This window comes from Lethenteron reissneri, chromosome 14 (assembly GCF_015708825.2).
Source record: "Lethenteron reissneri isolate LAM-NWPU_2019-01 chromosome 14, ASM1570882v1, whole genome shotgun sequence".
Classification (NCBI taxonomy): Eukaryota; Metazoa; Chordata; class Hyperoartia; order Petromyzontiformes; family Petromyzontidae; genus Lethenteron; species Lethenteron reissneri.
This window is the reverse complement of record NC_083792.1, coordinates 12,674,894-12,699,763: the sequence shown is the minus strand read 5'-3', so window position 1 is coordinate 12,699,763 and position 24,870 is coordinate 12,674,894. Positions and strand designations below refer to the sequence as shown.

Here is a 24,870-nt window from a genome sequence, read left to right as displayed (position 1 = left end):
ACTCATGTCATTGTCACGAATCGCCAGCTTTCCGACGGCCGAGTATATTGAACCACTGGCTGACTGCACAAATAGCTCGATAGGTTTTTCAAGTTGTAACACCTCTGTAATCCGGGATCCGGGTTTAAAGTCCAGCATGAAATGAACACCCAAGAGAAGGGTTATCTGACCCGTTGGTCTTCAGTTATGTTTGTTGGGCTAACCAAACAGACTTCAGTGATTCTTCACTCCTAATGGAATGTAACACATCTGTCGTGAATCCGGTCTAAATCATTATATTTGAACAGAAGGTTTGTAGCCAGTTGGTGGTGGTCGTCAACATTTTAAAAGTAGATTTGGTGATTATTAATTTGTTCTTGAAACATCTAACAGTTTAATTCAAAGTCTGTTGTCGAGTAATAATTTGTATTCACTCCAGCAGTGCTGAGGTTTTATTTATGTTTGGAAACACGCACTTTCACCAACCGTAAATTCCGAAGGGTTAAAGATTAATATGAACACCTTTGGGCCAAATAGTGTGATACGGATGAGTAACCACAAGTGTGCATTTTTTTCTCTTTGTATTTTACCCCCCTTCTCTTTTCACATTGAGAAAACCCTACATCTCCCTAAAGCGTGCCGTCCAATGCAGAAACGATTTATTTCTATGGGAGAATATTTTTTAAAAATAGTTTTGTGAGAAACGTTTTTACACAATTGCTTTAAAGAGGGGGGCATTGTTAGGTGTGCATTTAAGCGTGCATTGAGCAGCACGGACGAGAAAAAAACATTAAGAGTATTTTAAAATAACAATCCGCCTTGCCGTGTTGACGTTGCATGGGCTGCTACCTTGCTTTGGAATGCCACTGGCTGGGCTCGTCAAACGCACAATCCGCGCGTGAACCAGTCTCTTGGAAGCTGTGGCCTCGTGGGGCAAACTCGGGCTCTGTGGAGCACAGAGACGGACAGACAGCACCAGAGATTGAGTTCCTGAGCTGTGGCTATACTTCGTTAGCATCAACTGTGCGCCCGTCCCCGCAGACTTGTCAGTGAATTTCTTGTAAACGGCATCGTATATTGTCATTACGGCTCGCGGGCACTTCTTCAGTGTGTGGTGCTTTTGCTTTGTGGTTGCGATTTTAAAATTGTGTTCCGTTTGAAAGGGATATTTTGTGTTGACTTGATTTTATTGACGAGGAGAAATATTTCTTCGAATTAACATTTTGTTTCGTAAATGATGTTTACGCGAAGCATATTGTGCAGTTAACACATCGAAAATGAAGAAGTCATCAGATTTTAAGTGAAAAATCTAAAGATAATTCAAAATAATGAAATGACAGCTTTGGTAGTCTCATCACTAATTTGCACAATTTTTACATTTGGGCTTTATTATCAGCCTGACTTATCTTTAGAGAATGGTAACACCACAGAGCCAGCCCAGGCAGCTACGCTACATTTGTTTATGAGTTATACACCACCCGTAGACTTGGCAATTGCAACTGCCCATACGCATTTAAATGCCTGTTACAAAACTTGTTACAGCCGACTAAACCCACAAAGGCATCCAATCTGCTCGACCTGTTTGTCTCATTTTCCTTTGATGTCCCATTTCCGCCTCATAAAAAAAAACATTCTTTGGCTCAACAGGGGACCCAACTATTTATTTGCTTAAGATAGCAATGGAATATTAAGTTGAGCAATGTTGACACAGGAGTGAGCACAAAGCTGTTCAATGTATCCCTGTGCTGTTTTGTTTGCTTGGCAAATAATTGTAGTGCAATTAATAATAGAGCCTGCCCTGTGAGCGGCCTTTTAATAAATAAAGAAAGCAATACAATACAGTACGTAGCTTTTTTAATATACAATTGCTTTAGTTTAAAAACAAATTGGGCTCCTACGTGTACAGGATGAAAAATAATGGATATGACTGTGTCTTTGAGTATTTATAGTATTGTATTGTCCATTCCCTGCACCTCCGATTAGCGCAGTTTGCTATGCACGGTGCAAAATAAGCTCAACATACATACATTTTAATATAATTCCTGTCATGTATTTTTGTTAAGGCATGAGACTGCGGAGTCATTGAATTAATTTAGTATTTAATCGAATGTGTTTGACGGGGTATTATATTCCATTATATAAATGTGTAAGTTATAGTATTAAACTGTTTTGTACGCATGACGTTACGCATCTGCTAAGTGTGTAAATATATTCTATGGGCATCTTAAGGAATGTTCCAGGTGACAATATTTTAATGGACAAAAGTTAGCGTCGCCATGGATTGTGCGATCATTTAAGAGCTATCGCACAGTTTGCTTGCATTTACAAGCCTGCACATTTGATATTTTACAGCTCGGACAGTGTATAGCATTGATTTTACTTGCGTAAACTTTAATGTTTCGCAAACAAGTAGCTCATAGCAAACTGCACTGGTTATCACTGAGGGTGCCTTAACCCTTAAAATGCACTCACTCTGCTTCACAGTGGACTTTAAAGATCACGTGAGGTTATTTGCGAGAGCAATGCGTGCCTGTGCCTGTGTCACTGTCCACATTTGATGATTATAAAAATAGTTACCAGCAATTGACTCGGATGGTATTGCAAGATACAATCATCGCCCCTCCTGAACAGAGTTCTGACCCATTGAGACTCCTGGGTAAACAGACGTTGTCATAATAATAATATACTTCAACTTGTTTTTTTCAGGGTTTTTTTTTTAAACGTCATTTGCTCAAGAAATTAATTTGGCAATGGCAGGCTAATAAACTTGTAGCAAAAAACATGGCTGTTTTGTAGGATTTATTTAAAAAGTGTTTAATCGTTTCAACAAACTCTTTCTCAGTCACTGATATTATCAACGCATCTTTTGTGAAAAGCACTTCGTTACTCTCTGCATGGATCTTGTTTTTTCATGTTGGTAAATCCAACTTTTTGTTCACCAAGATTGGCCCAGTGTTCATCTGTAATCGCTTTATTGACCACACTCATTGCCATGGCAACAGTGTCTGGACAGAAGAGCGTGTGTGTAACGACCTAATGCACCTTGGTAGCGATGGGTGTCATTATTTGTGCTTTGTACGGCTTGCTTCCCTGTTAAAGGAATTGGGCTTGACCGATAAAAGACTTTGAATAAACCGTTGTGCCCAGCGGCACAAACTTGCCATAACGGGAATACTTAAATACATCGGTGGTTTGTGCGTGTGCATGTTTTTACTGTAAAGGGTGTATTTGTCTACGGATTCATCAGTGTAAGGTATAAGCCCTGTAACAATGCGGAAGGCCAGAACAGAATCTACTCTGATACTACGAGACATTTAGAATGCAATGGTGCGAATTGATTTCATGTCCAGACCGGCGAGGCAGAGAAAGGTGTTGCCTGTACCCCGTGGTGTAGGTGGCATGGTGAAAAATCCCACAAACCAAAACTAGTCAGGGTAAGGCATTTGAGGACAGCTTTTCCAATTGTAATATACATAATGGCCTCAAAGGCCATTTTCATAAAAAACAAGAATGCACCTCTATTCAAAGAGCTGCGTGTTGCTTTCCACTCTCAGCGCACTGCTCGATTCGTGCCCAGTTCTCCTTGCCAGATTCTTCCAAGAACATGGCTGCATTCTAAGTATGCTCCCTGTTAAGTCCCCAAAGGGAATTGTAACATGTTGGGCTTCAAGAGTGTGGCCACATCGCATCCGATCCCCTCCCAGTCCATTGTCCACTGAATTCCTGATTCAAATATTCCCGCATTGCGAGGTCGTAAAGTGCCAGAGCCCCATCATGCAAGGGGACGATGTATGTTGGTCTTCCCCCTCCCTTAGCCCCAATGTATTCCAGGTGTGTTATCATTTAATGCGCCATTTTCATCTCATATAATGTGCGCATATTTGCATTGTTTATTCACTACGCTGCCTGAACGTAATTTGGAAATATTTTAATTTTGTGTCCCAGACTGATATGATATGTTATTACTTCCCCGTGAGGATGTTCTTAAAGTGCCCTTTTTTTTTCAGCAAGATATTGAATGATTTTTTGTTATAAAACCAAAACACATATATTAACACGTATGCTGTGTACGGTTGGTAGCAATATTTTTCTAAATGTAGAACAGTAAAAGTATATTTATTGTTAATGTTATTTCTACTCGGTGATGTAACACATCACACATCACACTGCATTCCCACGGCTGCTTGATTAAACAGGTGACAATTGTAAGCTCCTCGTTCTGTAGAATTTGGATCTCTTCCCCACACGATGCAATTTGATAGAAAGAAAGCAACTGCTGGCATTGTTTATATATATTTCATACTTATAACTTTTGCTGTAGAACGTTGGACGACAAAAAAATCGCACACAAATATCCACCAGGCCCATGTACCCGACGCGTCCTGGTTGATGGGGGGCGGGGGGCAGACAACCCGAGGAACTGCTGACATTGTTAAGAGAAAAAAAACGAAATCCTCACTGCCCGAGTTGGATGGATGTTGGCCTAGGAATGGGGCTTGCGGGGCCCCTCCGGTTATCCAAACACACCTTACCCTTACAGTCGCACGGTTCAGCACACTCTCATTGACCACTGTCCATGGGCGCCTTCTGTCCCACACTCATTCATCACCGTCCGCAACTAGGTCGAGGCCTAAATGAAGGCACTTGCTGCGCATTTGAGATTAATTTGGGTGTTGGGCATCGAGCTTGTGGGCTGCACAAGCTGCTTGCAAGCACAAGTACAAGGCCTAAGCCACAACAATAAAACATTTGGTTGAATGGGCCACTGCGTCGCAGCTAATATGCAAGTGCCCCCTTTCGTCTGTGTTAAAACACGTACGTCTTAACATGTAGACTGCCGTAGAAAAATGTGTGGACATAATTGGAGTCGAGTTGTGATTATATTTTCCCAGAAGGTTGTTTTGTTGACCTGAAAAGTTATGGTTAATATTTGGTTCCTGGGATTTTAACACAGGACATAACACAGGACATTCCAGCTGCGTGGAGCTGCATGAGTAGACACTCGTTTGAAAGGGAAACTACTTATTTGGAGAGAAAGAGTTAAAACCTAGAAAATGTATTATTCGGTCGATTTGACAATTTACCACGATCACTTAAATAACACCTCCATTAAAAACAGTACTCAAGTGTGCCTATATCGACAAATGCTCTAGCACTTGCTTCCAGTCTGGTCTTCCAATAGTTACCTATGCCACTGCAGCGTGTGTTCCCCTGGCTACTTGTTATTAACAGCGAGGAGGGGGGGGGGGGTGAGATAAGGGCTGTGTGATTGAGAGGTGGGGTGGTTCTGGAGCCTTCGTGAGTCCGTTACCACCACAAACAGCAGGACTCTCTTGTGAAGGAGGCTTTTATCTCTATGCATACTCTGACGTCATACGGACTCAAGGTGTTACTCTTTTGCTTGAGTGAAACCAGTTAAAAATAACAAAGTTGTAGTCGTTTTAAATTTTTCACGGGAGAAGTTTGATCAATTCTACAATTTCGGACGTACAGTTTGGGTACTTTAAATATGTGGGTAATTGGTTTAAGTATGAAGTGGCTTTTGGACTTGGGCATAGTGTGTCAACCAATTTTGAATGTTTATGCAGAGAGAAATAACTTGCCCATGCTAAGGGACAAATACTTGGGACGAATTGATTGTTTTATCCATGCTGAGATGGTGGAAATGCATTCCATTTTAAATATACGTGTCAAAACACCAGATTATGCCACAAAAAAAGCTTTTTTTCTAAAAGTATGCATACTTACCTTTGAAATGCCATCTCTTAAATTGTCTTAGAATGACTTGGAAATGTTGACTGGATTTGTAGAAATGCCTATATACAGTTTTTCTTTGTTAGGTCCGTTGATGTACGGTACTAATCACGTGGAATCTTGTAGGCATGTAACAGTTCACACCCTGTGATGCGCTGAAAAGGTGTGATTCTGGATTGTGATTTCATTCAAGGAGTGATTCCTTTTTATTTGCTTTGCCATCATATTTGCATTGTTTTTATTTTAGCCGCATAGATTGTGACGAATAAATTGCCACGCTCGCAATTTGACGTGTGTGTGTGTGTCATGTGTGCGAGAATATATTTTAATAAATTAATCATTACGTGCCTAGGTAGTTGAATGGCAGGACCATTAAGGGATTTCGACGATATAGGGAGGCCTTCATCCAGCAGTGGAGAGACAATGGCCGACTACAACGGTGGTGATGGTGAATCCTTGTCGAAGCTCATTGCAGGCATGTCCTGCAGTGTGTGTGCTGTTTATTTTAATATAAACATTGTTTAACATTAACCTATTCTGGCGCTGTGGCCCAAAACTCATTAAAGCACAAGCTACGATCCCACTCACAGGCTCTGCCCACTCCCAGCGCCACTCCAACACACGCCCATGTGTTATTACAGGCCGGACGGGCGCTAGCGTGGTTGACAAATGACGGCACACTCGGCGCCCGTTTATGTTCATGCCCGCCCAGGCGTGCGAGCGTGAGTGTCCCAGAGTCCTTGGTGCACGAGGCGAGCTGAAGAAAACAGCTTTGTTTTCTCGCAGCAAAGCCTGCACTTGTTTGCTTTGGACCGGGTTTGATTGATGGCATTGTTGTGAAGGGCATTTCTGCAGAGTACACCTTTTGAAAAGCATTCTGCTCCCATTGAGGAGCAGAATGCATTGTGGCTTTCGAGAGGGACTGGTCCCCATTTGCAGATGCTTTTGCGGAGAAATATATATTGCGCTCTTGAGATTGATCAAGGTGGAGGTTGTTGCAATCTGGGTCGCCATGGTATGCTGTTGACCTGCCTCCAGTGGGAAATTTGTCTGAAAAAACTCTCAACCGGTAACTTTTGATTGTGGCAGAACCTCGAGTGCTCACACCTGTCCCTTGGCTGGCCGTCAAATTTTAGCGAATATCTTTTTTCATTTGCTTCAAAAAATCGGAAGAGCTAAGAGGAAGAGGAAATCTCGCGTGAATTGAAGGAAACGACAGGGAAAGGAGGAGAAAGCGAGGGTTGTTTTACAATTGCTCGACCTGTTGGTATAGACAAGACACATTGGGTTGTATTACCTTCCTAATAATCGGCGTGCAGATGATTATAATCCAGCTTGATCTGCCGCATTGCTTCATGTATCCATGGTTTAGTTTTAGTTAACAAGTAATATTTGGACATGGAGTCGGTTCTTCCCCCAAAATATAAAATAAAAACCCCATGTAACTTCATCAGCCAATAAGCCCTCTGGACCAATTGTTTTTCAGCAGTATTTGTTTTAAGTAGGACCGTGTTTGACTGGAATTGACTTGTCTCAATGGGTTTGTTAAAAATGTATAAACAACAAAAATATTCTGGATAAGAATTGTTCAGAAGCTACATTGACCAACCTCCTTAATCTTAATGTGTTTTATTTATTTATTGTTGACACTCCCTTGGCTATTTATTATCCATTATTAATCTATGAAGGTGTGGCTTTGTGCACATGGATACATTTACAAGTAATAGTAGATAGCAGACTGTCCTGCCATGGCACTTCTGTATCTACAAAAATGAAAACAATATGATTGGCGTTTATGTAGGATATTGTGGCTATACTGTGCTAATGAGTCCAATAAGAATGAAACCAGTTCACAATTGGCATGTTGTTCGATCCAGCTTTGTCGAACTGGTGACTATCACAGGCTTCTGCATAATCTATGCAATATCAGTTGCTGTCTAGCTCAGGGTGAAGCTGGGATAGTGCTTGGATGAGTGACACTATACACAGCATGTTGTTATAGGCTGCTGCAGCAGAGGGCAGTTGAGCAAAATTAATTGTTGTACTTTACTTACACCACTTGTATGCTCCGCACCTTCACGAACCCAAACTGATGAGTGTAGTGAAGTATGGTGAAATGACCCCCACGACCTGCACCACGTACGGTTGTGTAGGGAGGCCCGCATGATTCCGTGGTGGATTGACGAAAGGCTGTGTGTATTTGTGTATTTGTCCGCGTCACATGTCATCTTGACGCGCAAAGCAAAGCTGAGATTTCCTGTCATGCTTTTTCGCTGCCCAAATCACTGCCGCGTGCACGCTATTCTGTTGTCCCCCCCCCCCGCACCTCCAATTAGCATGGTTGGCTAGGTACGGTGCGAAAGAAGTTCAACGTACGTGCATACGTTCTCTGTTGCAGAGTGGTCGTGCTGGAGAGCAGGCCTACAGATCATCCGACGGCGCACAGTAACCTCTACACGTTGGCGGGGCACGAGAGTTCCTACTGAGCAAGGCGCTCGCGACTCTGCGCTGCTTGCCAGGCCGCCTGACACTCCGTGGGGACACTTCTGGAATGCTCCTCCAAACCTCTGGGCCGGGTTAAAGCCTCCTATCCTGCCCCTCGAGCCATTCATTATTTCAGTGGCTTTTGTAGAAATGTGCAGAAGCACCGACTCCCTAAAAAAATGCTTCCTGTTTTTAAGTAGGTGTGGGAAACTGTTTAAACAAAGGGAATACTGTATACAGTAGTAATAATTATAATAACGATGTTTTTGTAACGACGTTGACATCATTGATTGTTTCCTACATGTAAAACACAGCCATTTCTTATAGGTACAAGAGGTTGATGATTCTTCGGATTTCCACCGGCGAAGGCTCCAGCTGGGATGTGCAAATGTTTTGCTATCTTTGGTGCATCTTGGTTTTAAAACAGAGATGATGTTTGGGTCTACGTGACCGTTTCTGTCATTCATGGACACAATCTCACGGATGTGAGGTTTGATTTTCATTGTACCCTGCAGAGATTTCTAATACCGGTACAGAATCATGTTTGCGCTGTGTCCCATCTGAGCCTACAGAGGCAGCTGCATTTCTTTTCACACCTTGTGGAAAATGTTTGCGATGTATTCCGCTTTACAATATGTGCCACGCTCGAGTTTTAAATCTCCCTTTTATACGTGGACGCAAACTATGCAACTGCCGAGTGATTTCCGCGGCAAGGCACATTTAATGAACGCATGACACTAAAACATTCCACTGACAAGTGGTCTCTGTAATCGGACATGGATTCCCAGCATTTTGACTGAAACTGTTAAGGGCTTTAAGTGTTTCCTAGCACACCAAAGCCGTCGCACTCCCGTGATTGAGTTTCACCGCTGTCTCAATTTGGTGAACTTTGTGCACTCTACTCTGGCAAGGAGCTTTGCTTCTTAAAAGGTTCATCTCGTTCAAACGTAGAATTTAGATAAGTTAAAGATGAAAACGAGAATTTAATATCTGATATTTTTAGTCACATTTAGCCTGCATATGTAAAAAAAAGTAACGCTTAAAATGTTTATACTAACCGCAATTGAAATGTGTTTTTTTCCTTTAAAGCTTCGTCTCCCACGTAAGGACTCTACCGGTTATTTAATCAATCTGGATGTTTCGCTACGACCTTGGCACTTTACAAATGTAAGCCCAGCCCCATTAAATGCGTCCTTGAGCTGTTTTTTTTAAACTCCCTCTCCATAGTTATGATTCAAGCCGTTAATGTGCGCCGTTGGCATTGATGTGCAAATTTTCTACAGGGGGCGGGTGTCGTTCTTTGCACTGCAATTGCCGTCGGCGAATTATTTGGGCGGAACCACCTGTCACGGGCGCCACCTCTGCCGAGAGCTTTCATTCTAAAACCCCGGCAAGAAGTTGCAATTTAAGACCTATTTTATTGTATGCGCACTTAAGCGTTTAAATCTTGTGCCTTTAGATTGGCGAAAGCTAAGCGATGTTTTTTTTTAGATCGTGAAACCCTTTCTACACGAAGATGCAAAAATACCTACGTTCGTACACCGCCAGTTACAAGTGGTACAATTTGTGTTTGTAGAAGGTGTGAGTGTGCGTAGGTGCGCGTCCACCTACACACCTTTGGCCTTCTGCTGGCCTGTTGGTGCGTGGACAGACATGGGTGTGATGCCGTGACGCTGAGCTACCCCATGCCGATTTTAAAGTCTCCGTTTCAAGTTTGCCGACTTGCTGTGAGCAGTGAAACAACGCACATCACTGTCAAATCCGTGCCCTCTATTTGATTGATGCCCATTGTCCAGAAATGAAACCCGCTACTCTGTCCGTAGATACTTTGAAACGGCGTGCAGGGGAATAAAAACACGTGGCTTGAATAAGCAGGTTGTGCCAGGCTCAGTTAGAATTGATTGGCGAACAACACGTTTTCAATTCGATTGTTTAATTTGAGAACCTCATTGAGAATGAGCGGTGATGGTTGAAGTCGATTTGTATTTGTTACTCAACGCGCAAACTGATTGCTGTTCACCGCGGTAAGGGTTTGATCGATGTGCCACTACTTTTTTTTACACAGTCTACTCATATCTTGGACAAATCTGAATAAACTGGTAACCTGGGGTTTAGCAACACATTGCTTTTCGGGTCATTATTTAAATTAAAGTGCAAAATTATGTTGTGGGATATCACTCATACATTTGTAAGTGGACTCGGTTCTTCTAACTGATTGTGTGGGCATGCCGTCGTCAATGTGTATTGATCATTGTCATTGCTGGCACCACAGAATGTAATATTTAAACCTCTGACTCCTGACCTCCAACCTTTAACCATTTTCATGGGAAAGAGGGCACCTGCTCGTGCCTTTCTGTGTGACGGCTGCAGTCGTAGAATTCGTCGACTCGTGCCCCACAACGCATGTCCCGAAGTGCTGACTTGAGGAGATCATAAGCAGCTGTGCATTTGCCTTGGGCATAACCCCATATTTAAATGAGCTGCATCAGTGTCATAAACCAGTGTTAAAACAGAACAACACCAAACGAGACGGCATACGCACGCCTTAATTTGTTCCCAATTTGGGAGTCTACGTGAGATATAAACCAGAGCTTTGCGAGAGTTCATTATTATTTATAAATGTGCCCGTGTGTAGTGTGCTGTTTGTGCATCATTTGGCTTGTGCTTTGAAATGCGCGAAGTTGGACAACATGCTTCGGATGTGGGTCTCTAAGAGAACGGTGCAGGAGTGCAGCGCCTTCCATCGCTGCACTGCAGGCGCGATGCATGTCTTAAGATGTCCACGTGAACAGCACAATGTGATGTTTCGTGTGCACGTCTCAACGTCGTTTCGGAACTGTGTAAATACTCCGTGCTTTCAACTGCGTATATTTTCGTCTCTTTTTTTTTTTTTGCTAAAGGAGAGTAATAACAATAGAAAGTCAATTTTAAACATTTAGTTACGTTGCCAACTTTTCTACACTAATGTGTGTAATGTTATGCTTGACGTTTATTGTGTCCGTGCAATGGTGGGGTGCTTTGGATTGTGACCGTTTAACATGCGTTGTATATTAAACTTGGTGTTACGTTTAAGATTCCCATGATGTGTTACGAGCATTTGCCCACTGATTTTACTGAGCGAAACGGCTGCCGCTCTCCTACGCTTTTGTTCATTTTTATTCGTCTGTAAATCATTATCTTTGTCATTATTCTGCTGTCCTGTTAAGGCGATATACTGTGACTCGCGTAACACTTTACACCGCATTTTATAACAATATATTCGCGGTGTCAGGGACCACTCGAGACAACGTCTTTTAAATGTCTATCTTTGCTTCCTGGCAAAAGAGCTTCTCCTGCATTGCGTTCGGCTGTCTTTCTGCACTGCTTCAATAGTAAGCTTCGCTTGGTGCATCTTTCGAGTGGGTGTAACGATTCGTTTAAATTCGTGGGACTAATATCAGTTCTTTAAACTCAAGAAACGTGCATCGAATCGCGTATGTAAGATTAAATGTTCCTTGATTTGTATATACGTTGTACGTAACGGGGGTCACGTGACATACCGCCGCAACATTGGCCGTGATGTAACAAAACACCCAGGTATTCAATCAAATCGCGACTCGAAATCGTGAGAATTGATTGAATCGGCAGGGCCGCGAGGGTGGTAGTGGATTTGTTAAATGGTCACATCACTATGCCTTTAGCTTTTACTCTTGAGCAGTTTTTAATGGTATAAATTTTGTTTTATCATGTATGTTCACTTCACGTGTTTCCCAATATCACACGGCTACTTGCTCCCACAAAGCAATTTGTGAAGCACGTATCGATTTTTTAAAATGAAATAAGAGGTTTGTTTTGCCCAAGGATTTGAAAAAAACCCTGCATTTTGTATTCCTATAGAGGTATAAAACCCTGCGTCTCTTAAATAAATGATGTCTGGTTCACTATGCTAACTTTTGTATGTGTATATAATGGTATGAATAAAGAATTACAAATTGCTTTCTTGGTCTTCACTTAATATTGCAAAGTTTTTTTTGCGACAAATGTCGCGCAGCATTATATAAACGGTGTACACATTCATTTTTTACTTAACTTTTGTGACTGCAGGAATTCATATTCTTGGGTCTTTCGGTAAAGTCCCGTAGATAGAAATAAAAAATAATAAAATAAAATAAGAATAAAAGCAAAATAAGACGTTTCGATCGCAACACAAGCGGTTTTATTTTCTATCTACGTGACTTTACCGAAAGAACCAAGAATATGGTGCGCACATTCCGTACTTAAAATGTTCCACTGTGTGGACATTTTTATTTCTCAGCAGCAACAGGCGGAGAAATGTGCATGCCGGCCGAAGCCGATGTAACCATTCGCCAGCCAATGCCCACATTGTAGGACCAGTTGATGTTGGTATAATGTTTGCAGATCGCCTTACTCGTTTAGTCTCTCGGTGGGGCTGCTGGTGATTTGTGTACAATCCACTGCTGGATGTAGCCGTCTCCACGCTATGTGGGTCGTGCGTGCGGTGGTTAATTGACCATACTTCACCACTTTGGTCAGTGTAGGTTGGTGAAGATGGGAATCGTGTACCCTGGAGCATCGGAGTACACAACAATGGCTGCACTGCCCTCGTGGCTCCGCAGTAGCCTATAACACCTGTTACATGGTGTTCGCCCATCCAAGCATCATCCAGGCTCAACTCTGCTTGGCTTTGAGATCCTATTGATATCTGGCACATTCCGTATGGTTCTGTCGATGGTTATACGTTGCGACTTAGAAAGTCAGTACAGGGTGCTTTAAAAAAAATGTTTTAACACTTTTGAGAATTTGCAACAATACCACGAGAAATGTGCCTCGTCCGGGCGCTGGAGACCACCTGGAGAAGATTCCAGGCAATGTGTTGACGATGATGGCGAACAAGTGGAGACTGACTTTTTGAAGCTATTAAATACATTGATTATGTTACAGTTTTCCATTAAAAACGATAGTCCCATATAAGTGTTAAAGCATTTGTGAAGCACCCTGTACATGCATGTTGTCGTATGTGCTTGGTGGTTTGTCTGTTCTACTGGGTGAGTGGACATGGCGATGTCTGAGAACACTTTTTTTAGTTTTAAAAGGGGGGGGGGGGCTGCCTTTTTCAGCATGGGGGGGCGGTCAAGTGTCCTGGCGATCAAAACAGGCGTTTGGGTATAGGACGTGTTTACGCCACCACTCGTCTAACGGACAGCAAGCAGGCTTCATGTTCTTGGTTATTTCGGTAAATTCACGTAGATGGGAAATAATAAAATAATAAAAATATAACATAATAAAATACAATTCTCACGACGTTTCGGCCACAACGCAAGCAGCCGTCCTCAGGTGAAGAACAGGGCTGTCGGAAAGACAGCGTCCGAATAAACACCACCAAGCTAGGCAGCGTATATTTAAGCAGGAGTTAGAGGAGGAGAGCGCCTTGACAAAGGAATTTACATATCAACAGAGGAATTTAGCATATTTATTTTTTATTATTTTATTATTTCCCTTTTACGTGACTTTACCGAAAGAACCAAGAAGATGAACCCCTGCAGTCACGAAAGCTTTAAATCGAAAAAGCAAGCAGGCTGTTTCTCCAAACGCCAAACCTTGCGATCCACCACGTAGGTGCCCTACATCTTTCCCATTCTGTGTCAACCACAACTTCCCGTTCAAAATGCAAAACTTTGTGTTTTTGTCACGCGCTGCACGGGGCTGACGATTCGTAGGATGCGTCCCGTGGCGTCGAGGAAGCACGTTGGGATGGAGTGATCCGGAACGCCGCGGATGAGGCACACGAGATGTCTCCACGTGTTTATTTGTCGCGTGGTCTCCGCGTGCAGGCGAGGTGTTAAACAAAACCCGCGAGCGACGCCTCATGTCACGCAGGGCACGCGTGTGCCAACACAACATCTCTCCCTGGCAGTTTTCATCAGTGCTCTGTGTGATGGGGGACCCGTACACACACGCACAAGTTAAAGCACTGATTCAAATGCTGTCACGTGGGACAACAACAAAAAGAACAAAAATCCCCGTATAGCTCTCAACAGATTGTTGGCAAGTGCTGTTCGCGAGCACCGGTACGGCGCGCCAGGGAGTTGGGTGGTCGGCCTCGCACAGGCATTGTACTCATTTGAGGCTAAGTCAACCTAGGAGAGGCCCAGGACTGGTTCAGATAATCGTCACTGGTGTTGGCCATGAGCGCGAAGCGAATTTGGGTCTCCGCTTTAATTCGCGTTGGAATTTTCTACACCGCGGGGGGGGGGGGGGCATGTTTCGCAATCATCGGGCGCGTGTGGCGAGTAACGAGGTTCCAGTTCAGGGGTCGGCACCCCGCGGCTCTTTAATGCCTGCTTTGTGACGTCACTTATCAAGGACCCCACCGTCTCGGACTCACCACGTGCTTTGCGGCTCTTGAAAAACCGAGGTTTTTTTGTTGATCGAATTTGAAGCCTTGCTTTAGTAGTTCAACGAAAGATCAAGCGGCGAAGAGTCGTACCGTGGCGGGTCCCGAGGATTGAAGTTTGGGAAATCCTGAACTTTTTGTGACCAAGATTACCTTCAGCTAAAAGCCGCGTTTGGGAGAACTACTACAAAGACGGCTCGTTGTAAATGTAAGCAGTGCCACTCTCTCTGTGTAAGTCCTGTGCAGGTGTAGGGCCCACCTTTTCCTACAGATACCGGGCAAAGCAACACTGCTTTGTCTGCCGAAGAATGGGACTCAAATCCGCGTAACCTTTTCTCGTTTCAGCGCAGCCTGCTTTGTATGCGGCTGCGAGCGGCGGCTGTGTGAATTGGTGATGATGAGTGATGGCAGGGCTATTTTAAAATACAGCGGCGTAGGTGTAATGGGGCACTGCTATCCGTGCGTTGTCTCACTGTGCGCAGTAGGCGGGATGCTCGGGATGTATGCCTCAGCCGTCCACGTGTCCATTTCCATCATTTTCCAACCTTTCAAATAGTGGAGAGGCACGGGGAGGCTGGATCCTTCCCGCCCACGCAAAGAATGTACACGCAGTGCTTTGTTTTGTGTGCGGGCAATGTTTTTAGCCGAATCTTCAAAAATGATAGAGGGAAAATATTAGGTGAAAAGTAAAATATCAAATAGATGCATAAGGTGTTGTGGCAAAGGTGAAGCCCCCGCAGTTTCTTGCTCACGACACTGCTGGCAGAAAGACCTCCAGCAGAGGGCGCTGGGGACCAGCCCCTCGAGAGAGAGGATCTGTGTGGGGACTTCTCCTCACACTTTCCCAGACTTGTTGGCAGTGCCCACAGTTTACACCACCCCACGTGCATCTGCTTATTAGCTCACTCAAAAAAACATCTTGATTCAAAAACAACAAAAAATGGTAATGTATATATATGAATACGTAGAAAATAGGAAATTATATTCTCGTTATGCAGCCCAATTACTGCAATATAATTGATACAATCAATACAATGACACAGGGCACTTCAGAATGTCTCATACCGTTCCTGTACAGTTTATTCAGCAGGTAGAGCGTTTCAAAATATGAATTCAGCAAAAAAAATTGCGTCATCTTTTTGTTCTACAATTTGTGTTGTTAAATGTATACACAAGCGGTGAAATTATATCTTTGAAAGTGGGTACGCGTAAGAAAATGGTTGAAGAAAAGCTGTCATATCTATATATATAAAATCGCGAATCTGTCTGTCTATCTGTCTGTCTGTGTGTCTGTGTGTCTCCGGACCATACGCACTTTCATTGGACGCCGGTTGCCCCTGCCAACGGCTAGCGACGCCTTCGCCGCTTTCATTGGACCTGGCAACGGCTAGCGACGCCTTCGCCAAGGGCTGCACTTTCATTGGACGGCGGTTGCCCCTGCCAATGGCTAGCCACGCCTTCGCCACTTTCATAGGCTCCGTAAATAATTAAATAATAGCCATTACACAGTATTGTTGGAGCGCTGAGAGGGGGGGGGGAAGGAACGCCACCCGTACCCTGCCTCTGTCGGGTGCCCAATTTTGGCGAGGCCGCAGGCTCTGCACGCTACTAGGCCTCGACACCCACCACGCCACTCTGAGGTAAATTCATCAAAGTTTTTCGTACTCTTCACTCCACCCCCACCACAATGTGTGCGCCAACAATCGATTACTTAAATGTTCACTGTACAAATAGTCATTAAGCTGGGTCAGCGTACTGCCAGTCTATCATGTAGACTGTAGCCTGCTTATTAAGCTCGGTGAGCGTACTGTCACTCTATCATGTACACTCTAGCCTGCTTATGAAGCTGAGTGCGTGTACTGGCAGTCTATAATGTGGACTGTTGCCTGCTTATTATAATCGATTCTTTTTCATAATCAACGATTTTTGGGTTTAGATCGCGTTTATTTATAAATGTGTCGTAACCCTCCACCACCCGACACGGCCAATCAGTAAAAAATGTGTCACGTTGACAAAGACAAATAGTTCACTGCTTTAGCCCACCGGTGTGTTGAAGCAACAACATTTACAATTTGAGTACGACGTTTCGCTGGTAATTGCAATCAACATCATCGGCGAATTGCCCGATGATGCTGATTGCAATTACCAGCGAAACGTCGTACTCAAATTGTAAATGTTGTTGCTTCAACACACCGGTGGGCTAAAGCAGTGAACTATTTGTCTTTGTCAACGTGACACATTTTTTACTGATTGGCCGTGTCGGGTGGTGGAGGGTTACGACACATTTATAAATAAACGCGATCTAAACCCAAAAAAATCGTTGATTATGAATAACATTGGTCGCGAAAGCCTACGTGTTAAACCAATCGATTCTTTATATGTTCTTTGTACAAATAGTCATTAAGCTGCTTGAGCGCCCCCAGTTCGATTCCAACTCACGCCCACCACCGCTGACGATTATTTGAAACGGACCTGGGCCTCCCCTAAGTCGACTCAGCCTCAAACGCGTAACTGCTGTCGTGTGTGAACATCGTCACTGGGGAGACAAAGGCGGCCGGGCATCGTGGATCCAAGTCCCGGGCGAAGCCGGGTCATGTCTATGTGTGTATGTGTTTATGTGTATGTCTGTGTGTCTGTATGTATGTGTGTATGTATGTGTGTGTATGTGTTTGTGTGTATGTGTGTGTGTATGTATGTGGGTTTTTTTGTATGTCTTTATGTGTATGTCTGCGTGTCTGTATGTATGTGTGTATGTACGTGTGTGCATGTGTTTGTGTGTATGTATGTGTGTGTCTATGTATGTGTATGTGTTTCTGTGTATGTATGTGTGTGTATGTATGTGTGTTATGTGTCTGTCTGTGTGTCTGCATGTATGTGTGTGTGTATTGTGTATGTGTTTGTATGTGTTTGTGTGTTTACGCTCGCGTTACACAAATGTGTTGCAGGTCTAAGGCGTTCCTTGCGCAGCATTGCCGCTTTATTATTTCAGTTGTTTAATGCCGTACGCACCCTGAAAGTCGTGTGTGTCTGCAGCAAGCGCGTGTATGTGTAGCTATGGACGCGCGCGCGTGTGTTGTGTAGGGGGAACGGTAGTGTAGTGCTTAGCGTGCTGCCTGTGTCTGTGTGTGTGTGTCTGTGTGTGTGTGTCTGTGTGTGTGTCTGTGCGTGTGTGGTGTGTGAGGAGCGGTGGGTGTAGTGCTTAACGCTACGCTGCGCTACCAACCCAGCGAACCCAGTTCAATTCCCGCTCACGGCCACCACCGGTGACCATTATTTGAACCTCCCCTAGGTCGACTCAGCCTCAAACGAGTAACTGCTGTGGCGTATTAACATCGCCACTGGGGAGACAAAGGCGGCCGGCCGTGGTGGATACAAGTCCCGGGCGAAGCCGGGTAGTACAGCTAGTATTTTATGTAAGAATTGCAATTAATGTCTTGCGGCCATTCACCCATGGTGGTGCAGACACACACTAGCCAACGCTGCCAATGGGATAGTATTGATGTTGCTTGTGATCATTCGTAAGCGATTATGACCAAGTGCCCGAGGTGAGTTTTGGAACCCCCGGACGCTTGAATTAATATGCAAGTGCTCTATAGATGTGCACAAAGTAGCCTCCGTATACCGTAGTTGCACAGACTTTACGGCCAAAGTGAGAAGCTATTCAGGCTGGCACAGCTGCACAATGGACTGCTGTGCATCTTTGGCAACCGGCAATTTACACGGCATGCAAGGCCGAGTCGACCGAGAGCAGGACAGCTGCAGACATCACTGATGTCCGAAACGGTCCTGGGTCTCCCTTGGGGCGACTCCGCCTTCAACGTGTTTAGCGCATCTTCTTGGTTCTTTCGGTAAAGTCATGTAGAATGGAAATAATAAAATAATACAAATAAAACATAATAAATTTATTTTATATGAGTATATAATTTTATTATGTTTTATTTTTATTATTTCCATTCTACGTGACTTTACCGAAAGAACAAAGAAGATGAATCCCTGCAGTCACGAAAGCTTTAAATCGAAGTGTCTAGCGCAGTGTGAGAATTACAATAAACCTTGGGGAGGCAAGGGTGGCCGGGGTGGTTTCGTGGCCACAACCCACTCCTATGCTGCAAGGCGCTGCTGTGATCGATGGATAAAGCGTCCTCCCCTTCACGGTACGGTCAATCGTCGACTCCACCAGTGGATGCACATTGCGCCACGTCTCTCCGAGCCTGCGATCATCATCATCATCATCCCTCTCTCAAACTCACCTCCCTTCGTCAAACAGTTCCAACCGTTTCTCTCCGACGCTTGCGTTATGCAAATGCAACTGTTCGTATGGAATGCAGGTTTATTAATTGTTGCGCAGATGTTGTCGCAAACTGAAGTCTGCCCCCGACTGCAGGAAAATCAGACTTGAGCTATTGTGCATCGCCTTGATATAGCCGAACGGTCTCACTTTGTCTAATAAAACGGCGGGTGTTGTTGTCCGTACTGCTTTGTCATGCGTATTCATATTTATCCCAGCTGCTCAACGTGCATCGAACAATGTCTGTGTACAGAGCGCTTTTAGGGCGGTGGGCACGTGATGTTCGCACGCCTTTGTTACGATGCAAAGCACGCGTTCAAAAACACACGCACGCGCACGTGCACGCGCGTGTGTGCGCAAACACCGGGACACACACACATGCTGCCATGCGCGCACACGTGCAAGGGTGAGGTAGCCATAACGCGTTTGCAACGAGACATAAACAGTCGTTTTTAGGTGACCTTGTTTTCTCCAGAGGTCAGAGCGCTGAGCTGGCGTCCCTGGGTTCGATTCCAGGCGGCCGCCAATGATTTAGCTGAAAACAACAACAACGCATTTGTCAAATATCACTGTGGCCTTAGAATGGGGAAAACAACATACAATAGGTGGCGTTTCGGGCAATGCCCGTTCATCATAGCACATTCGGGCAATGGTCCTTCATCATTGAAGTGCTGTGAAGAAGGGCCCTCACCCGAAACGTCACGTATATTTATTCCTAAGGCCACTGTTATTGACGGATGATTGTGGATGGTGGTGGTGGTGGTGGTGACGACGATTGTTGTTAATCGAACACTGCGGATTGCTGTGCTGTTGCTGCACTGAGCTGAGCCCCACGGTGTTCGTGGCGATGCTGATTAGTTCAGACAATCAAATCGGCAATTCATCGTTCAACAGGCCACAGCCTTGCTGATGAGACTCAACAAGTCGAAACCGGCATACAGTTGTCCTGCTCAAATGCTTTCAAACATTTATCCTAGAGGCTCCGTAAGCTGATGGACCAAAGTGTTGTTTCCCTTGTACGCGGTGAAAGAGACCGGTGTATATACACGTACATGTAGAATATAATATAATACACGTACACGTACAATATAACGGGAAGCGATAGTGCAGTGGTTAGCGCACTGCGCTACGACTCGAGTTCAATACATGCTCAGTTTAAAGCGACCAATGTCATCCATAATACAGATTTGTTTTGGGTCAGATCGCGTGACTATATAAATGGTGTGTCGTTAAACCCGCCACCACCCGACACAGCCAATTAGTAAAGTTTGTCACGTTAACAGAACATGCCAATTCGTCACTAGTACAGCACACCGGTGTGTTGGAGAGCAAAGTAATTGCATGACGAAGCTAGTTGTAATTACTGGCGAAACTTTCGATTTAAAGCTTTCGTGACTGCAGGGATTCATCTTCTTGGTTCTTTCGGTAAAGTCACGTAGAAGGAAAATAATAAAATAATAAAAATAAAACATAATAAAATAATTCTCACGACGTTTCGGCCACAACGCAAGCAGCCGTCTTCAGGTGGAGAACACCTAAAGACGGCTGCTTGCGTTGTGGCCAAAACGTCGTGAGAATTATTTTATTATGTTTTTATTTTTATTACACCTAAAGACGGCTGCTTGCGTTGTGGCCGAAACGTCGTGAGAATTATTGTATTATGTTTTATTTTTATTATTTTATTATTTTCCTTCTACGTGACTTTACCGAAAGAACCAAGAAGATGAATACTGGCGAAACGTCGTACTCTTATTGTAAATGTTGAGGTCCTCCCCACGTAGTCTAGCAGTGAATTGACAGCACTTTCGAAACTCACTGCAGCTAAAAACATCACGCCCTGGGGATACTGCTGCTGCTGCTGCGGCGTAACGGCGAGCGAAAGGAGCTTGCAATGCGGAGCAGGTTCGATCTCCCGAGCCGCCAGTCGAAAGGATGGACACGTTTTGTTGAACCCCCTCACCTCCAGCCACCGAGCAGTGTGCAGCTCATCGGTAAGGTGGGGGTACAGTACTTGCCACCTCTTCCAGTGCGTCTGACCAACGTGGAAGAGGAGGCCACATTCACTCTCGATCGGCTCTCTAAAGCCCCACCCCACCACTTTAGTTGAGGCCCTTCCACCGTCAATTACTGAGGACAAGCACTTGCATGGCTGCGCTTTTAGCTGTCTTTACTTTCTACAATGACGAACATAAGCAAAAGGACAACAACGACAGCACAAACGCACGTGAACACATTTTACTTTGGGAATATAAGAACGAGTCTCACCGTTTACCCAAATGTCTGAGCGTGAGAATCCACGAGGTTCCACGAGGTTCACCCCGTAATTGTCCACCCACCACCCCCCCCCACTCACCACCCCCCACCACCCCCCACTCACCACCCCCCACTCACCACCACCCCCCACTCACCACCCCCCACTCACCACCCCCCACTCACTCACCCCCCACCACCACCCACCACCACCTCCCACTCACCACCCCCCACTCACCACCACCCACCACCACCCCCCACTCACCACCCCCCACTCACCACCCCCCACTCTCCACCCCCCACCCCTCTCCCGCAGGGGTGGGTGGTGTTGGGGGGGGGGGACCTCGCTTCACCATTGGTGGCACGGCCACGAGAGGGCGGCTTCGCTCGGGGAGATATGTCACCGGGACGGGAGGCGTTTGAAGTTTGTCAGCCGCTCACTGAGCAGAACAAAGGGGCCACGTTTGACCCGCTAATGGGCCCCGTTGTCAGCGTGCGGCAATCCAACAAAGTCACCTCCACGAGGGACATTGCAGTCACACTCCCGGCTCGCGAAACTGTCAGCTCTCTCTCTCTCGCACGTGTCTCACTCGCACGCGTGTCTCGGCATAGCCGCTAAGCAGAACGCCCTCACCGCTGCTGTGCTTATCATTGCACGTGGCTCCATCATTGCCCGTAGACGAGGCGTGACGAGAGGCTGTGTCTTAACGAGGACTGAATCAATGGTGCCATTGCCATGAACTAAGTTATTTAGCGACAACAACGACAAGTAAGGACGGGTGCGTGACTCGGGTGGTTGCTGTGGCGAGCCGATGTTCGGGAGCTCCCCCGCTTCGCTTCTCTTCCAGCTGAAGGCTGCGAAGGGGAAGCGCTCGGCTCGGCTGCCTCCAGCCTGAACGGTCGCAGCCCACGACTCGTGGCGTGCGTGCCCCTCGCGCTGCGTCCGCTTCAAAGCAGCGCTGCTCTGTCAACTCACATTTGGCAGCCAGCCACGGCGGTGGACGACCACCATCGAGCACCGCGTGTCGCATCAGCGACGTGCCACTTGGACGAGACGACAGCGACCATCCCTTGCTCGGCGTGCGTCAAAGGCGACGCAGCCTCGTGGCACCGTGCGCGCCTCTCTCGACTCTCTCCGTCGGCAGGCAGACGCGATAAGCCTCGCAACAGCGGAGAGGCGAGATGACGGACAAGTACGAGAAATTACGCAAGATCGGCGAGGGCTCGTACGGGGTGGTGTTCAAGTGCCGGAGCCGGGACAGCGGGAAGATCGTGGCCGTCAAGATGTTCGTCGAGTCGGAAGACGACCCGGTGATCAAGAAAATTGCGATGCGCGAAATCAGAATGCTCAAGGTAGGCTTTGTTCTCTTCGCATATTTGTCGAGAAAGATCGCCCTCCCCCCCCACGTGTACAGCCTTGGCAGACTGTTGGGGCGAGTTCTGTTCACGAGTAGCACCTGTGCAGGTGGGCGCGGAACACGAGGGGGTGGGTGGATGGGCAGCACATGCCCGGCCGCCTTTGTCTCCCTAGTGGCGATGTCTACTACACACCGCACCAGGTACTCATTCGGGGCTGAGTCAATTTGTATTCACACACTCCCACACACACAGCGCGCAAGGTGTTTACCCGATAATATATCGACTTGAGCGCATCACCGCACGCACCCGTGTACGTGTTCCCCTTAAGGGGGTATCAGTGGCAATTCGACTCGCAAGGACGACGGGACTGTGCCACACGTGCCTGTATACCTTGAAAGCACCCTACGTGGTTTGGTAGCGGCTTGCGCGGGCAATCTTCGGGGGGTGGCGGAGTTGCCAGGGGGCCGGTGGGCTGTCTGGCCACACCACCGCCACCACCACCGCGGTGAGCGCCTGCTGGTGACGAGTGGGTCCAGTTCAGATAGCGTGCGCCACTGATGGTTCTAGCCGTGGCACGGAATCGACGTTCAGATAAGCCGGGTTAATAGTGCAGTGCACTAACCACTCCACCACCGCCCCCCCCCCTCATTAAACGTATGATGACATGAATGCGTAAATGCAGGCACTGTTAACGTGATCACAGTTTTGCACCGTGATGCCTCGTGACACCGTGGAGAGAGATTGTTGAGGTCGTCCGATTGCGAGGCTGCTTGCGCTGCGACCACGTGGCGTGGCAGCGGCGTGCCGAGACGTCCTCCTCCTCCTCCTCGTCATCTTCTTCTTCTTGTGGAGCGCGATATAAATAAAACAGCAACAGCATTGCACAGCGGCATATATATATATATATTTTCCTCGAAGGTCGTTGTTTTGTTTGAACGGGTTATTGTTTTGGGTTAGGGTACCGAATTATATTGTGATATCATAATGATTTTGATGAAATGATGCATTTAAGCAAGTGAAGCTTCAGAGAGTCTCAAGCCTTGATCAGGTTTTTATTGCATGCCTCTGTGTGTCCGTAGATCGACTCAGAAGGGAGCGGTGGTGTAGCGGTTAGCGCGCTGCGATACGAACCTGGCGACCCGGGTTCGATTATCGCTCGCGGGCAACACCAGCGACGATTATCTGAACCGGTTCTGGGCCTCCCCTTGGTCGACTCAGCCTCAAATGAGTACCTGGTGCGATGTTTAAACATCGCCGCTAGGGAGACAAAGGCGGCCGGGCGTGGTGTTGGCCACCCACCCCCTCGTGTGCCGTGCCGGCCTGCATAGGTGCTCACTGACAGAACTTTCCCCAAATAGTCTACGTCTGCAGGGGTCATGTTGTATTTGTCTTGCCTGTGCACTGTAGTGTGTGTGTTCTCTGTGTACTTATTATAACAGTATTTTATTTAAAAGAGAAAGCTTCACTGAGTATTCCGACTCTTTTTCAAGAGAGTCCCGTTCATGTTTGTGTCTTATTCTATGACTGTCCCTGTGTTTGGGTGTATGTGTGTGTATGTATTGACGTGTGTTTACTTGTATAAAGTGTCTGTGTATGTGTCTCTTTGAAATCTGATTCTGTCCTGATGATCTCCTCGGTCGACTCAGCCTTAAATGAGTACCTGTACCTGGTGTGTAAACATCAGCACAGGGGAAACACTTTCCCCAACATTCTGCTATGGCTATAGGGGGGATCTTTGTCTTTGTGCATATTGGAACAGATTTAAGCAATGTCTATGCTCTGGACGATCATGAGAAAAATAAAGCCAATTCGTGTGCCGAGCTGACGTCTCGGTGATTGAGATGGCTGTCCACAAGAGGCTGGGTTGGATATGGGGTTCGGTTTTGGGAATATTCTCAAATGCTATCAGGCGGACAGCTTCTTGTGGATGTGGTGTCTACCTGAATCTGAATCATGTCTATAGACCACGTGTACGCGTACAGCTATCGTGTCAGTCCACTGCTGGATGAAGGCCTCCCTCCCCGTGCCGTGTGAGTCGTTGGGGCTTATTTGACCACCAACTTCATCACACTGGTTTTCCTTGAATTTAAAATGCCTCTCTAAGTCGGGGGGGGGGGGGTAGTGCAGCGGTTAGCACACTTGATTGCTGGTCACAGCTAACACCAGTGACGATAATTATCTTAACCGGTCCTGGGCTTCCACTAGGTCGACTCAGCCTCAAATGAGTATCTGATGCGGTGTGTAAACATCGCCACTAGGGAGACAAAGGCGGCCGAGCGTGGTGCTGGCCACTCACCCCCTCGTGCGCCGTGCCGGTCTTCACATATGCTCGCTAACAGCACTTTCCCGAAAAGTTTGTTAT

General features: G+C 46.0%; 2 protein-coding genes and 1 long non-coding RNA gene across 3 annotated transcripts in view; 2 read left to right on the top strand and 1 right to left on the bottom strand.

The window, feature by feature from the left end:
- The window catches only part of LOC133342409 (mitogen-activated protein kinase kinase kinase kinase 3-like), a 78,182-nt gene extending 65,991 nt beyond the window's left edge, over positions 1 to 12,191 (top strand). The window contains exon 32 of the mRNA XM_061551574.1: positions 8,132 to 12,191. Within this exon, the coding sequence (XP_061407558.1) occupies positions 8,132 to 8,219 (88 nt within the window). The 3' untranslated portion in view covers positions 8,220 to 12,191. The remainder of the gene's footprint in view (positions 1 to 8,131) is intronic.
- Positions 794 to 22,232, bottom strand: LOC133342413 (uncharacterized). Its single transcript, XR_009755127.1, has 3 exons — positions 22,126 to 22,232; positions 19,361 to 19,434; positions 794 to 925 (listed from the first exon to the last, which is right to left on the bottom strand). It is a non-coding gene; the product is annotated as an uncharacterized LOC133342413 (long non-coding RNA).
- Positions 22,233 to 22,318: 86 nt separating this feature from the next.
- CDKL4 (cyclin dependent kinase like 4) overlaps positions 22,319 to 24,870 on the top strand; it is a 43,491-nt gene continuing 40,939 nt past the window's right edge. The window contains exon 1 of the mRNA XM_061551578.1: positions 22,319 to 22,502. Coding sequence (XP_061407562.1) covers positions 22,332 to 22,502 — 171 coding nt within the window. The 5' untranslated portion in view covers positions 22,319 to 22,331. The remainder of the gene's footprint in view (positions 22,503 to 24,870) is intronic.